This window comes from Mus musculus, chromosome 12 (assembly GCF_000001635.26).
Source record: "Mus musculus strain C57BL/6J chromosome 12, GRCm38.p6 C57BL/6J".
NCBI lineage: Eukaryota > Metazoa > Chordata > Mammalia > Rodentia > Muridae > Mus > Mus musculus.
Genome location: NC_000078.6, coordinates 83761907 through 83777259, shown reverse-complemented (window position 1 = coordinate 83777259; position 15353 = coordinate 83761907). Strand labels below are relative to the sequence as shown.

Below are 15353 nucleotides of genomic sequence, written 5' to 3'. Positions count from 1 at the left end.
TCCAGGACCTGGGGACCAGACCTGGACAGAAGGCATTGGGAAGGGTAGGGCACTTACTAGACTCCATGAGCCAACATGCCAGGCCTGGCCACGGAACACAGGGCAGGCCTCTTGTACACAGGGCTCCGTGAGGGTTGGCTGGTCCTTCAACAAGCACGCTGCAGCATGGACCGGAGACCCCTCGTCCCCTCGGCAGGTGACACTCCTCTTCCTGATGCCAGTCCCGCATGTAACTGAGCACTGTAAGGACAGATATCAGCAGGGATGCCCCCCAGCCCTGGAGAGCCAGGTCAGCTGGGACAGCTGGAAGCTGTGGCTCAGAGAACAGGTGGCATCTCCTGCCCTTATCCCACTCCTGAGCCCAGAGAGGCTGAGTCACTGTTCTGAGGTTGCACAGCCTGAAGAGGGCTTTTCACATTCCTCTTCTTTTTAGATTTATTTTTACTTATGTGTCTATGCATGTCTCTCTGTGCTTCTACTCGTGTGTGCATGTCAATAAGACCAGAAGAGGGTGTCCGATCCCCTGGAGCTGGAGTTACAGACTCCTGGTCCAGAGTCTAGAGTTGTGTCTCATCCCAGCTTTGGCCACAACTCCCAAGATGGCCAGCTAGGTCCCTACTCTCTGAGGACCTCAGCTGAAGGCAAGCATTTCAAGCCCAGGTCCAAGACACAGCTCCTAGTCCTAGGCAGGGCCTCACCTCTCCCCAGGGCTCCACGCTCCAGACTGCACAGTGCTGCAGGTTGCAAGCCTGTGTGGTAGGGGGTTTCCCAACTAGGCCAGCACACTGGGTCTCCTCAGCAGCTTCCTGGCCACCAGTCCCATCTGAGGATATGCAGTAGACAGAGCGAGACTGGACTCCACCCCCGCAGGAGACCGAGCAGGGCGTCCATGGGCCTACCTTCCAGCTGACCAAAAAAGAAGGTGGGGGACAGTTAAGACTAGCCCAGGAGGCTGCAGCTCCCCAACTCAGAGTACATCGAGGGCCTGTCTCCACCCTCCCCAAGAGCTCTGTAGAAAGACCACCAGCCAGGCCTCCTAGGCATCCCCTATGGCTCACTGGCCCCTGAAGGGTCTCTATAACCCGGCTGCGCCCAACTCTCCCTTTCTCTTTCTCACTGGGTGCTGGCATCATAGCCAGACTCCATGGGTTGCCATCCTGTGTGAGGTGATCTCCCTGTATGTGGAGAAGCCCTGCCTGGCTGGGGGCGAGGGGTACAAGGACCAAAGGAAAGGGAAGCTCCAAACACACCATGCAAAGCCAAGACCATCACCATCTCACCAGGAGGCCGGGAGGGTAGGGAGAGCAACACCAGCCCGGCAGGAACCCCCTGGCCCACCGATTACCTGTTCCCACACATATGCTGGACCCCAGCATAGCGCCACGCTCCCGGCCGGTGCAGGAAAGAGATCCTTTGTGCACGAACAAAGGTGTTTGCCAAAGTCTACTGGCCCTTTGGCCAGATTCCTGCCTCGCTCTCCCCTAGCCATCTGCTCGAGTCCCCTGTTGCCTTAGACAGGGACCTCTGACACTGTCCCCAAAGCCTCTTGTTCCCAGGCATTTTGAATACTGTGAGGAAACCCGTGAATGGAGAGAACTGTCCTGGGTCTCCTGCTCAGGCCCATTCACCGCCTCCCTCAGTGACAGCTGCCACCTGATGTGAGGAGCCCTGCCCCCGCCCCCCTCCAACCTTCAGCCTGTGCCTAAAGCAGCTTTGTTTAGGGCTTCCCCTCCCTTCCCACCCAAGTTCCTGGGCACCACCAAAGGTGGAAGGGGCTGGCAAGGCCTCACCGCTTGGTCTTCGGACAAGGTTGAGTGTTGCATGAACGTCGGTGGGTGGGCCGAGGCTGGTGTTGGCACATGTGGTCTGGATAGGCCTCGTTGTCAATAGTGCAGAATACCAGGCGGGACTGGTGACCTGTCAGGAGAAGGGTCGCACAGAGCTGCTGGCAGGCCAGGACTCCCCAGATGAACTCACTAGTTAGGCACCTTCTGGCCTGGACCCACAGCTCACCCTGGTTAAGTCCCATGTGTCCCTCTCTGACAGGTACAACCTTCAGCCTCAGCCTACAGAAGAAGAAGCTGAGGCTCAAAGGGTCCTGGGTGTGAGCGACAGATCGTCATGAGCTCCACTCCCAGTGAGACACGTCTCCTGGGTCTCCCTCATCCTAGTGTAGGCTGCAGCCCTCCATGGGGACTCCTAACTTTTTCCATATGTGGAGGTGTCCCTCCCCAGCAGTGGAGAACCTTCAGGACAGGGAACTTGCCCCCCCCCCAAACCCAGTGTTTACCTCCACCACACTCAGCGCTGCAGTCTCCCCAGGAGCCATGGCTCCAGCTGAAGCCTCGGCCAGGATCATTCGCGGGCAGGTAGTACTCGTAGTGTACTCCGGGGTTGGACTCCTGACTGAGGAGCTGCCAAGAGTGTCGAGAGTGTCTTCACTTTAGTCCCCCTGCCTGGCCCACGGTAGCCCTGGCAGCCCACCTGTGCAGGGCGCCTCCCTCTGTGACCCACTCACCTCGATGACCAGGGGCTCTGAGGTGGGGCCCCGTGCCTGGAGCCGCTCAGGAGCCAGGTCCCCCTCCACACCCCGTTCGTACTGTAGGACTGTGCTGGCCACCGGAAGAGCCTGGGCTGCCTCAATGGTCCAGTGCCCATTGAGATAGTACTCGCCACGGATGCTCTTCACGGCTGTGGAAACCCAGCCTGTCAGGGGACATGGGACAGCGAGTTGCCCCTTTGTGCCCCAGGCTGCCCAGCTCCAAAGCATCTCTCACCCAGGAAATTCCTGCTGGCAGCGGCTTCCTCAATGCGAATACTAGTGGCCCCAGCCGGAATGATGAAGATTTGGTTGTAGCCTGATTGGAACAAGATCCAGGAGAGGGTGATGCTGGTTTGCTCTTGGTGGGACTTTGGGGAGGTGGGGGCGGGAGGGGTAGACTGCTTTTGGCAGAGGCAGCTTTACAAAGGTTGGCGGGGGCGGAGGGTGCTCTGGGAATAGGTTCTGGACACCAGGACAGCTTGGGAGAGAGAACAACATGGAAAAGGTGGAGCAGGATGAGGGTGGCAGGCATCCAGGCGTCAGCGGTGTGACATTGGACTGCACACACATGGGTGATCGTCCCAACCAAGGTGGGCACATGAGAAGGACCCTGTATAGGACATAGCCTCTACTCTGCAGCCACGTGACCCGAGCCAGACCCACTGAGTGCCGTGAGGATTACTTGGCCTCAAGCCCTGGTCAGAGAAGGTGACAGGCAAGCCAAGACGGGCGGGCAACAGACCCCTGCGGAGACCCCCGTACGACCCCACCTCTGCTGAGATCATTGCCATCAAAGGTTCCTGTGACCGGGTAGCAGGATGAGCCATCACCCCCACACTGCAGACACTTGTCCTCCTGCTTGATTGAGTCTAGCTTGTGATCACAGCCAACCACCTGCGGGGAAGGGGGGGGGGAGGTAGAAAGTAAGCAAGGTGGGATAGAACAGGAGAGGCAGGCTCAGGATTCCAAATGCCCCGAGGCAGGGCAGCAGGGCACGGAATGGCTCAGACCCGTCCCAGCTGCCACTAACCACTCCCTGCCTCCCTTAGGCTGACAGGACAGAGAGCTGAGACCAGGCTGCTATGAACTCAGATGCTGGCAGACTGGTGTAGTAGAGGCCTGGGGCTGCCATCTTGTCTCATGCTCATGAGGAGAGCCTGCCCGAGTCTGAAGCTGACCCAGAGGAGAAGGAAGCACGAGATGGGTAGAGAATGTCTAGCCCATGGCTTCTACAGCCACCCCTTCCCATTTGGTTGGGTTTGGTTGAGGGCAGCTTTAGACATCCAGAGAGTTTCTTTGATGAGGTTAGTGTTCTCAAGGACAAAGCTGAGGTCGTCAGAGAATATCCGTGATGACTGCATTGCATTCTGGGAACTAGGACTTAAGCCACCAAACTCCTGACAGCCACTTGGTCCCACTGATGCTGGAAGACATCACCCATAATAGTCCCCCAGCCAGCTGGGAGGGGGCAGCACTCACTCGGCAGACTCCGTCCACACAGATGTCCCGCTGGCCAGGCTCACAGGGTGTCCCATCCACCACGGCGTCCTTGTGTTTGTAGTAGAAGTTCTGCCCCTTGGGAATGCAGTTCAGCTCACACTTATTAGGGGCTGGGTGGGCAAGAGGAGAGAGCTGACATCTTGGCACCGAACTGTGATGGTTTGAATAAAAACAACACCCCCCCACACACACAGGCTCATGGATTGAAAACACTTGGTCCCCAGTTAGTGGTGCTGTCTGGGGAGGTTGTGGGACTTGGTGGGGTGGTGTACACCACTGAGTGTGGACTTTCAAAGTTTCCAGCCTCCTTGCCTCAACTCTGGCTTGAGTTCTCTTATTGTGTGTGGTTGAAATATCAATCAGATCCCTACACCAGCCACCAGCCATTACAGACTCTCTCTCTCTGCAGTCACAAGTCCAAATAAACTCCTTTGCAAGCTACCTTTTAATGGTGGGTTTTTTGTTGTTGTTGTTGTTGTTGTTGTTGTTGTTGTTGGTTGGTTTTTTTTTGTTTTTGTTTTTTCGAGACAGGGTTTCTCTGTGTAGCCCTGGCTGTCCTGGAACTCACTTTGTAGACCAGGCTGGCCTCAAACTAAGAAATCCGCCTGCCTCTGCCTCCCGAGTGCTGGGATTAAAGGCATGTGCCACCACGCCCAGCTTCAATGGTGTTTTATCATAGCAATGAAAAGAAACTTAACATCTGTTGGGGGCTGGGTGGGCAAGAGGGTGGGAGGCTGATCCCAGAACAAGGCCTTTTGAGAACCCCCAAGGGAGGCAGCAGCAGCTGGGAGTACACCCTTGCCAGGAGTGAAGGCTTTTATAGCAATTCCCCGCCATCTGTAATCGGATCGGATGCCCTCTTCTGGAGTGTCTGAAGACAGCTACAGTGTACTTACATATAATAAATAAATAAATCTTAAAAAAAAAGAAAAAGAAAAGAAAAGATCTATTGTGCTTTAATAACTGCCTACAGAGCAGGGCGGTGCTGCTTACCTGCGTAGTAGGGCAGCCACCGGTAGCGCCGACCCTGGAAGTCGGTGCCGTCGAACTCTGCACACTGCTCGGCCCGGAAGTCCCGCACGCCGTCTGGGCAGCTCTGCACGAGAACATGTATGTCAGAGAACATGGGTGCCAGCGTGGGCACTGAGGCGGCTAAGGACCTCCCCTATCCATCTTCCGTGTCCTGGAGCCCTGGGTCCTGCGCTTCTGCCCCACCCACTCCTGTCCCAGGAGAGGCTTCTTGCTCTCCCTAGGTGCCTGGCAGGTCGAAGGCGGGGCGTGAGGAGGGTAGGAGAGAGGCGGCCGGGGATGGGGTGGGGAGGGACACGCAGGCTTTACCTCCGTGTGGCAGGTGCGGTGGCTGCGCGCGGGGCCCACGCAGCTGGTGCCTCCGTCTCTCCTGCAGAGCGAGAGCATCAGGAAGACCCCAACGTTCCCCACCCGTTCCTGGGCTCTCATGGCCTCTCCACGAGGCGTCCTGGTGGGCAAGGCTGGCCCAGAGTCCAAAGCAATTGGGGGCTGGGGGTTGCACTCGGACCTAAATCCCTTGGATGGGTGTAACCAGACTATGTTTTATGGTTCTTAGGCTGACCGTCCCTACCCTTGACCTGATTCCTGCCACAAGGCCCTTGAACTCTACCTGTGGATTCAGTCTGCAATTTGGTAATAAATAATCCAGGATGTTAGAAGTTCTGTTCTTTTTCTGTTTTATTTTTTTTGGGGGGGTAGGGTGGGGTGGGAGGGGGAGCGGTTGAGATATTTTTGTTTGCTTGTTTTGGGTTTTGTTTTTTGTTTTGTTTTTTTTTCAAAACAGGGTTTCTCTGTGTAGCCCTGGCTGTTCTGGAACTCATTCTGTAAACCAGGCTGGCCTTGAACTCAGAGATCTGCCTGCCTCTGCCTACCAAGTACTGGAATTAAAGGCGTGAGCCACTACCGCCTGGTTGATATTTATTTATTTATTTATTTATTTATTTATTTACTTACTTATTTATTTATTTATTTATGTTTTGTGAAACTAAGTCCCAGGTTAACTCTGTAACGGAGGAGGACCTTGAACATTTCATTATCCTGACTCCACTTCCCTAGTGCTGAAAGGACAGTCATGTGCCAGACTCCCATAGGTTCTCGGGAACCAGTTCACAAAAACGCCAGTAGGAGGCGCCTCATTACCGTTCCTTCGTACCCGACCCCCTCCTTACAGTTCCCATCCCAGCACAGGGCACCGAGTAAATTCTTAATAAGTCACTTGTCAGGAAAGGGTCCTCTGCACTTGACAGAGCAGCTGAGAGCAAAGAAACCTTAGCAAGTAGGAACTGAGGACGGCCGCTGTTCATTAACTCTGCAAATGAAGCTCCCACAACGCCCCCCACGGCTCCTACTCCACCCCATTCCACCCCTAACCCCACCACCACGACCACCACTCCACTACCACGACCACCACCCGCCAGCGGGAGCACTAGGCTTAAGGCAGAGGAAGTAAACCCGGCTCAGCTCCTCTCAATCAAGGCTAAATTAGAATCCCGGGTGAGTACACATGGGAAATACTTGTTTTCCTGTATGCCTCATCGCTCTTCCACAGTGAATCTGCCGCATAATGACCCTGATGTCAGGCTCCCAGCCAGCAGCCAGACATTCCTCACTTGGCCCTCTTTTAAACTGCTGCCAGGCTCTAAGCTTTCCCTCCCTACCTCTGGGAGTAGCAGGGGCGCTCCCGGAAGCTGATGCCTCCTCCACAGGTCCTGCTGCAGGGGCTCCATTCGCCCCAGGTGCCCCAGGTGTCACTCTGGCGCCTCACATTTCGAGCCTGTGAAAAACACGCTCGGGCTGTTACTGTGACTCACACCTCTCTCCCCACCCCCTCGCTCGCCCAGAGCCCTGCAGAGGTCCCCCTACTAAAGATGCTCCCCAATCAATTCAAAGAGCCTAGAGGCTTCCAGTACTGCCTGGTTAGGACACAGAAGCGCCTCTGGGTAGTCCTAATATTCATTGCAAACTTAACCTGCTGTCTAAGTAGTGGGAGGGAGAGCCAGCCTAGGTGTGACTGGCACGGTCAGCTGGGAAGAGCCTGCAGTTTCAGGAGGCCTGGAGGAGGGGCTCTGCACTGAGTCCAGGCATTTGTGGGTCCACTCTATCGCGGAAGAAGGGGGGTGGGGGACCGAGGACAAGGGTCCTTTGAATCATTACTCTGGGCCTGTCATTTTACTCCGCTATGGTCTGTGTACTTATCTAGCCAGGTGGCCACGTGTTCTGGGTGTCTTCTGTTTGCCAGATGTGGTGCAGAGGAGGCCTTCTCCCCTGACGATGCTATACTATGGCAAGTTCAGAGCCTGGCTTGGTGTCCCTAGAATGGAGTCTGTGGATCAACAGACCTGTCCCTTTCCAGAGACACCTATAAGGGTGGGGCAGATTGCAGCAGGTCCTCAGGCAGGTGGGGCTCTCTCTGTTCATAGAGTAACCCCAAGACAGGACAGAACTTCAGTAGGATTCCCTGGTTGAGCCTCTTCTGCTCTAGATGTAAGTGAGCTCACTTCTAGAAACTTCTACAGTTCTGGTCGATTAAACTAGGAGCTTGATAATTTTGTCCTCTGTGGGTTGGGGGTGTTCCTGTTAATCTGTGGGCTCCTGGAGGCGTCCCAATATGCATTTCCCTTACCCCTTACAAGAGAATCTTACTCTTAACTTCCTGTAGCTTCCTGGCCCATCCCTAAGTTCTCATCAGTGGTACATAAATACAAGTGTTGGGCGGCGGTCTGGAGTACCCTGGAGAGTGAATGGACATCTGTCCTCCTCTCCCCCCGCTGCCCCCACCCCCCACTCCTTCCACTGGAAAACCCCGCGTGATGTCTAGAGTGGGAACAACCCTTCAGACTGGGCACTGACTTGGGAATAAGATCAGGCCTCAGACTGTGGGGACTCTGTGAAATGAACCAGCTGTGAACTTCTGGCCCTGAGTGTTTACACGAGATCTAGTTTGCCTTCTTGAAATGACACCATGGAAGTGTCATACTGGATGTGACACCTCGCAGCCAGAATCACATGGCCACATGGTACACACATTCTCTCACCTAAGCCTCGTAGCTTAATGGCTCCCAAAGAGCATGACACACATGAACAGCAGGAAAGCCAAGGCCCCACACACTACAGACCCAAGAGCTCATCCTACAGCTGTGTCCCCACCTGCCTGGGGGAACAGGCAGCCAAACGAGACACTGGATCCTAAGCAACTAGACAGGGGTGCCGAGCGAGAGGCAGGGCATAAGCTGTAAACACGTCACAGTGAAGGGGGACTTCACTGTGAAGTGTCATCATATGAAACTTTTGGAAATATAAGTCCCATTATTTAGAAGGAGTCCAAGTGTGAACAAAGAGAAACAAGTCCTTCCCCAACGGGGAGCCTCCCAGCCTGAGGCGAGCAGGGAAGGTTGCTAATGTCCAACACAAGTCTCTCATTACTCTTGGTTTTATAGACCACAGTTTGGAAGCAGAGCAAACCGCACTAAACTCGCTGAGCCACATGAAGCCAGGCAGAGGTCAGGCAGACCAGAGGTCTCACCTCTCACTGTAAATCATCGATCCTCTCCTTCAGTTCTCGCTAGAACAGAACCTCCAAGTTTCCAAACCAGTGACCCAAAGTGCTCAGGTGCTCTGGCAGTGAAATGCAAACTGGTTTTGTTCGGCTTGAGTTTCTGTTTTAAAGTGGGGCGCTTACTGTATAGAAGGTGTGGGGGTGGCTTTCCAGACTGAGATTCTAGCCTGCGTGATATCCAAGCCTTGCTGTCACGTGGTAAGTACTAGGATGTGGCCCTCACATGACTGGCTACCGCTGGCCCTGCCCATCGTCTATTTAGATATTTGTCTAGGTCTCTTGGTGCAACAGCCCCTGGAAATCCAACTCTTCTGGAGGCAAGATAAGGCCAACTCATGCGTCCACAGCTCTGGCCACCGAGGCATTTTTGGTTGTCTTACAGGTAGGGGAGTGGTCTGAACTTAGGGCTCTCTAGAGGCCACACTCCTGCCGGGTGCCCTATAAAGGCATTCCTTGCTTCCCGAGACCAGCACCTCTAAGGTAGAGGCCTCCTGCCTGCATGTGTATGAGCCCTGGTCTGTACAATGCTGAACCACGCCCCCTGCATCTTTCCACCCACATCGGGTCACAAGAGGCATGAGCACATTTCGTTCTCTGTGTAATTATCTAAACCTCAAGCTGTGTGGTGCTATGAAGCCAGGAGCTGGTGTGGCCCAACCCTGCTCTGGGCCTGTCCCCGCCTGTCCCATGCTCTCCGCACCCCTCCCTTCCTCCAGTTCCAGATCCAGCTCAGTAGCCCCCTTTCCTGCCTGTGTCCACGAGGCCCGGCTACCTGCTGGGCACCAGGATGAGTGTGGGAAGGGGACAGAGACTACAGGGCAGGCAAAGGGATTCGCAGCCTTGCTTTTGATCATCAGTCCAGCCATTGTGCTAAGTTGATTAATCAGCCCTGACAGGGATCCTAGGGTGATCAGGACCCCATGGTGGATCCTGCCACCAGTCAGAGGCCACTGAGCAGTGACCCTGGATCAAAACTCTCAACCAGAGGACAGGGAAAGAACCCAACCTCATCTAGGCCTTTCATGCTGGGAAGAAGGAAGGAGAGGGTGAAGCAGAAGGCCCCATGTGTCCCCTACATGGGAGAAGGGACCTCATAGAATCCAGTATGCTTCCCAATCATTGATTCATCCATGAGACAACTTATGGTGTGCACATTAGATCAGCCAAATCCCAGGGGGTTATAGCTTGAAGCATGGGACAGGCTTCGAGCAGCTGTCCTGGAGTGGCTCTGGGATTTCACCCTGGGGATTTGATGCTGACACGGGAACCCCTCCACCCAGGCTCTCACCAGCCTGTGCTGAAGGACCTCAGAGCAGGATCTAGGGAGTAAGGGCTATAGGCTGGCACAGATGACACGCCAGAAGAACGTGAGGAAGCGGGGCTGCAGCCCACTAATGGCCTGACAGAGGGCAGAAGTCACTGAAAACCCTGCTATGCTGTTACAGAACTGAGTTTGCAATCAAAGTAACCTGACTGTTCAGCTCAGTAAGAATTTAAAAGGCCAGCCTTTAATCCCAGCACTTGGGAGGCAGAGGCAGGTGGATTTCTGAGTTCGAGGGTATGAGCTTTTGGGGGGCTGCCCCGTGCCGACCACTATCACCCACTCCTTTGCCTGCCCTTTTCATCTCCACCCATATTACTATAGAGGCAGCACTGTCCCTTCTCCTCCCCAGGGTAGCAGTCCTAGCTCTTTGAGACTTTTGAGTCCTAGCTCATTTGGGCCTGCCTGAGGGATGGGCAAGACTGTGGTCTCCCTTGTGGGGTGATTTTTAGGGTAGAATGGGGCCTGTGTTCTCTGTTCTGCTCAGCACCCAGCTCTGCAGATCCCTCTGTCCCCAAAGGGTCCCTGTCTGGCCTTATGGCTCCAAGAAGCCTTGTTCCTTGGGCTTCCCTCATGAAAACTGATACCTGATCACCATTCAGCTTCCAGAATCCACCCTCGAGGTTTGCTCTAACCTGATAGCCATAGCCACCTCTAGTTCGAATTAAGCTCAAATCAACGCCAAAAGCTCCTTGGTTGTGCACATTTCAACTGTCCAAGAAACACATGGACCTTGTGGCCGCCTCCTGAACCTCAAAGAGAGGGAGAACATTTCAGCCATCTCCTTCAGGCAGAGGTTGGTGGGCTGTTCCCGGCGGCACATCTTTTCTCAATTAAAGGGAAGACGTCATGGTGAACGTTCTGTGACATTAGCCAGAGCCCAGTAGACTGGACTCCTCCTCAGCAGGCAGGAGAGCTAAGAGGAAACATTGGCTCCTGCAGACTGCCGTGTCCAGTTAGGGACCTAAGCACTCCAGTCAGATCTCCATGGTGCAGGAGCTGGGGAGCTGTCGGCTCAATTCTTCTCGCCAAGTCACACTGCTCTTCTCCCTCCTCTCCTGAAGGAACCTCCCAGGCCCTGACAGGGCTGCACTCACCCAAGACCCTGGAGTGGAGGTCAGCAGCAGCGAGAACAGGAGAGGGAACAGCTGCATCTCTGCCTGCAGGAGAAGCCACTGGTTAGAGCCAGAGGGGACATCACAGCTACCCAGAGTGGTGGGTGAGTCGCATAGTCTTGCTATGTGTGTCACATGTTCCTCCCACTGGGCTTGCTGGGAGCGCCACCGTGGTCACTAAACTACACGCCATGCCACTCACTCAGGAGGAAGAGGCCTGTTTGACAGCAGACAGAAGCCCAGGAAGAATTTGTTTGGGAGTTCCAGGGGGCAGAAGAGTCACTGAAAACCCTGCTATGCTGTTACAGAACTGAGTCTGCAATCAAAGTAACCTGACTGTTCAGCTCAGTAAGAATTTAAAAGGCTGGGCTGGCGAGATGGCTCAGTGGTTAAGAGCGCCGACTGCTCTTCCGAAGGTCCCGAGTTCAAATCCCAGCAACCACATGGTGGCTCACAACCATCCGTAACGAAATCTGATACCCTCTTCTGGGGTGTCTGAAGACAGCTACAGTGTACTTACATATAATAAATAAATAAATAAATAAATAAATCTTTTTAAAAAAAAAAAAAAAAAGAATTTAAAAGGCCAGCCTTTAATCCCAGCACTTGGGAGGCAGAGGCAGGTGGATTTCTGAGTTCGAGGCCAGCCTGGTATACAAACAGCCAAGGCTACACAGAGAAACCCTGTCTTGAAAAACAAAAACAAAAACAAAAGAATTTAAAAGGCCGTTTCATTCCCTTTAAAGACAACTAATAAAAATAGATTTGCAGACAGGTTTTCATTACTCAAATTAAGTGGTGTGTGTGTGTATGCGCGCGCATGTGTGGTGTGAGTGTGAGTGTGTGGTGTTGCGTGGGTGTGAAGACCAGGGTTGATCACTGGTGTCCTCCACAGCTGCTCGGCTCCCTTACTTTTTGAGACAATGTCTTTGAACCCATAGCTCTGCTTTTTCTACTAGGCTGGCTGGCCAATTAGGTAGGAGGGATCCGCCTCCTCTCTCCTCCCACCCAGGGCTGGGGTTACAGAGCTTGCTGCAGGTCTGAATGCTTGCACAGCAAACAGTTCACTGACAGAGCCATCTTCCCAGCCCCCCACTACCCAAAAATAGTCCCAGCTACTGAGATGCTGGATACCCATTCACTACAATACCACTAGAGCCCAGGAGTTCAAGGCCAGTCTGGACAAAAAGGCTCAGCCCAAATTCAACTGCTTTTAAAATCTAAGTGCAAATCTTGGGGTACATGCTTAACTATGCCGAGACCCCTCAGCACCCATCCATGTTCTCTCTCTCTCTCTCTCTCTCTCTCTCTCTCTCTCTCTCTCTCTCTCTCTTCCTGTTTTAAAACCAAAAAGCCAACCCTTGCCTGCACAGGATCACCTCCTTCAGTCTTCACAAGGAGAGTACGCCCGCTTGAACCCAGAGTTGTGTGTAGGGTGTGCACATGTGCGGGCATAGCACTCTTATGAGCATGCGCACATTAGGTGTCTGCATAGTGCGGGGTGTGCTCGCGTGTGTGCACATGTTTCTGTATCAGAGACACGTAAGCAGTGTGCAGTTCAGTACAGGACATTAAACAAGCGCTGACAGGTATGTTAATGTTAAAATCTGTAATTCTAACTGATGTTCTGAATTCTTTTTACAATAAAACAACTTGCAGTCGTTTTATAGGTATGAAATATCGCGTTCAAAAGCCACGTTCAGCAAAGTTTACACCAGCATACGCATGGATGTAAGCCCTGGCTAATTTGTCACAGTCAGCAAGTCATTCTAATCACAGACTGCTGGGGAGAAGGTTGGAAGGGGGTCTAGTGCGCACTTGAGATGTGGGGATGCTGGGGGCAGCAGAGATCAAGGACTGACTGATGACGGGACTGGGAGGCGGGCGGGCGGACTAGCCTGAATGATGAACGTGACCAGAGGGAGACTGAAGAACTCAAGAGCTCCAGTCACTACTGCAGGCGCTGCCCAGACCTGCGACCTAGTGTGTCTGCGATTCCAAAGTCCGGAAAGCTTGATAATGTTCCTTCCTTCAACCTAAGGCCACCCGTGCGGGTCAGGATGACTCTTCCAAACCTGACCTGGGCTGGTGCCCTGTGACCCCAGGGGCACTGAGGCGCGGTTCCTACGGGGGCCCTGGGTGCCTGGCAGGTGCTGGCTGTGGCCTGGAACATCGCCAGGAAGTGCGCTGGCTCTGCAGGCTTCACCCGGGCAGTACAGAGGAGGCGGGGGCGGGGGGGGGGGTATGCTGTTCCAGGAGAAGAGCAGCTGGACTGCGGGGACCCGATTACCCGCCACTCCCCACCCCGGGCTCCAGATGTAGAGCTGAGACCCTCCTCAGTGCTCACGCAGCCACCTCACAGCCAGATCTCCCATGGTCTCTCACTTCCACGCCAACCACTACCTACAGGAGCCAGGCGGGGCAGAGGCCTTCAGATGCCCGGGGCGTGCCCTGCCCAAGGCGCCCGCTTGCCTTCCTACCTGTCTCTTGAAGCCCTGGAGCCGCCTTATCGGTGCCCAGCCTGGGTCAACTGTCAACTTCTCCAGCACCGACTACGAAAGCCAGGGGAGGGGAGGTTGGACTTTCTTTCCCCGCGGCTGGCTGGTTTCCTCCCCGCCCCATCTTCCCCCACCCAGTCGGCTGACACCCACCTCCAATCCCTGAAGGAGCACGGTGCCCCCACCGAGAGGCCCCGGGTACCCAGCATTGCCCCATGCCTCCTCCTTTTGGGTTCCTGCCAAGGCTTTGCTTATTCTTAAAACCTGTGGGCTCTGGGTCTTGGGTCTGAGCCAGCCACCTTTTCAGTCCCACTTCCGGTGCCCCAAGCTCTCCAGGTCTTTGTCAAAACCCCTCCTCGCTACACCAATCTCGCACCGACACACCTGGGTGTCCAACCACCTTCTGAATTTTATACTTTGGCTACAATCAGTTCACATTCACAGACAGACAGACAGACAGACAGACAGACAGACAGACAGACAGGAGAGAGAGAGAGAGAGAGAGAGAGAGAGAGAGAGAGAGAGAGAGAGATTCCCCATCACTATGAATTTACCTCATCCCTTTCCCGCTTTTGAAGCCTCTCCACTCACTCCATCCTGATCCTAGCGGCTGCAATTCCAATGGAGCATGGCAGTAAAAATCTGTGTAGATCGGCTGTGAGTTGAGGCTGGGTAACCACTGTAGCCACAGCCCTGGGCACCAGCTAGCATCAGAGCTATAGGCTCTTACCACTTCCACTTGTGGCAAATTTAATTTCCTTCCTGCTTTTACACCACCACCACCACAGTACCCCCCCCCTCCACACACACACAAATCAAGACATTTCCTTGCCAAACATTCCTTTTCAGAAAACAGAGTTTATTCATCCCTAGAAAAGGGCCTTGGCCCCGGGCCTGTGGAGGTCACAGAAAGAAGCGGGGCTCCTTGCTGACCCTGACCCTGTCACTTCTCTGGCTTTTCTGCCTCCTTCAGAGTTGGGTTGGTGTTTGCACTGAGGGAAGCAGGAAGCTCTTTATATTTCCCAGTGCAGGAGGGGACAGAGACCTGGTTTCAGGGCCCAGGAACACGGGGATTCTTGGATAAAGATGAACTTGGCAGCAAAGGGAGTGATGTGACTTAGAACCTCCCTAGAAAAGGAAAATGTTTCTTCACTCACAATCGACACACACACACACCGCACCACCACCACCCCCCCCACCCCCGCCTCCATCTCCGACCTTCCTGAACTAGGTCAAAGGTCCTTGTTAAAAAAAAAAACGGCAGGAAAAGGTTTCTCCTACTGCAGAAGGCTGGGGCAGCTACGAAGCAACCTTTTCTGATGGTTTTGGTTTGAGGGCTCCTTTTCAGATGCCTGGACTTGGACCCTTTTGTTCTGCCTCAGGGCAGCATCTCTCGGAGCCTAGGCTGGCCTCCGTGTGCAGCATAGGATGATTTCCTGAGTGCCGCGGTTATAGATCCTATGCCCAGCTCATGTAGTCCTAGACGTCAAAGCCAGGGCTCCATGCATGCTGGACACACATTCTAACCAACTGACTGAACCCCAGTCCAGATCCGGATTCTTTCTTTAAAAAAAAAACAAAAAACAAAAACTACTTGTCTTAGACGGGGCTACTATTGCTGTGATGAAACACCATGACCAAAAGCAAGTCAGAGACAAAAGGATTTATTATTTATTGGTTTTTCGAGACAGGGTTTCTCTGTGTAGCCCTTGTTGTCCTGAAACTCGCTGTTGTCCTGAAACTCGCTCTGTAAACCATGCTGGCCTCAAAATAAGAGATCCTCCTCCTGCCT

At 53.9% G+C, this 15353-nt stretch overlaps 1 protein-coding gene across 4 annotated transcripts in view; it reads right to left on the bottom strand.

The window, feature by feature from the left end:
• Papln (papilin, proteoglycan-like sulfated glycoprotein) overlaps positions 1 to 14266 on the bottom strand; it is a 32147-nt gene extending 17881 nt beyond the window's left edge. Inside the window, exons 1-15 of one of the 4 annotated variants that reach the window (XM_011244005.3) lie at positions 14116 to 14134; positions 13544 to 13615; positions 11046 to 11108; positions 6730 to 6845; positions 5381 to 5441; positions 5036 to 5138; positions 4022 to 4152; positions 3313 to 3436; positions 2778 to 2858; positions 2519 to 2691; positions 2291 to 2414; positions 1791 to 1917; positions 1346 to 1411; positions 699 to 906; positions 58 to 240 (exon numbers count right to left, since the gene is read on the bottom strand). In XM_011244005.3, the coding sequence (XP_011242307.1) occupies positions 58 to 240; positions 699 to 906; positions 1346 to 1411; positions 1791 to 1917; positions 2291 to 2414; positions 2519 to 2691; positions 2778 to 2858; positions 3313 to 3436; positions 4022 to 4152; positions 5036 to 5138; positions 5381 to 5441; positions 6730 to 6845; positions 11046 to 11102 (1554 nt within the window). In that variant the 5' untranslated portion in view covers positions 11103 to 11108; positions 13544 to 13615; positions 14116 to 14134. Of the gene's footprint in view, positions 1 to 57; positions 241 to 698; positions 907 to 1345; positions 1412 to 1790; positions 1918 to 2290; positions 2415 to 2518; positions 2692 to 2777; positions 2859 to 3312; positions 3437 to 4021; positions 4153 to 5035; positions 5139 to 5380; positions 5442 to 6729; positions 6846 to 11045; positions 11109 to 13543; positions 13627 to 14115 lie in introns of those variants that run through there. The other 3 variants (XM_006515505.4, NM_001205343.1, NM_130887.3) reach the window with 3 other exon arrangements.
• Positions 14267 to 15353: the final 1087 nt, after the last annotated feature.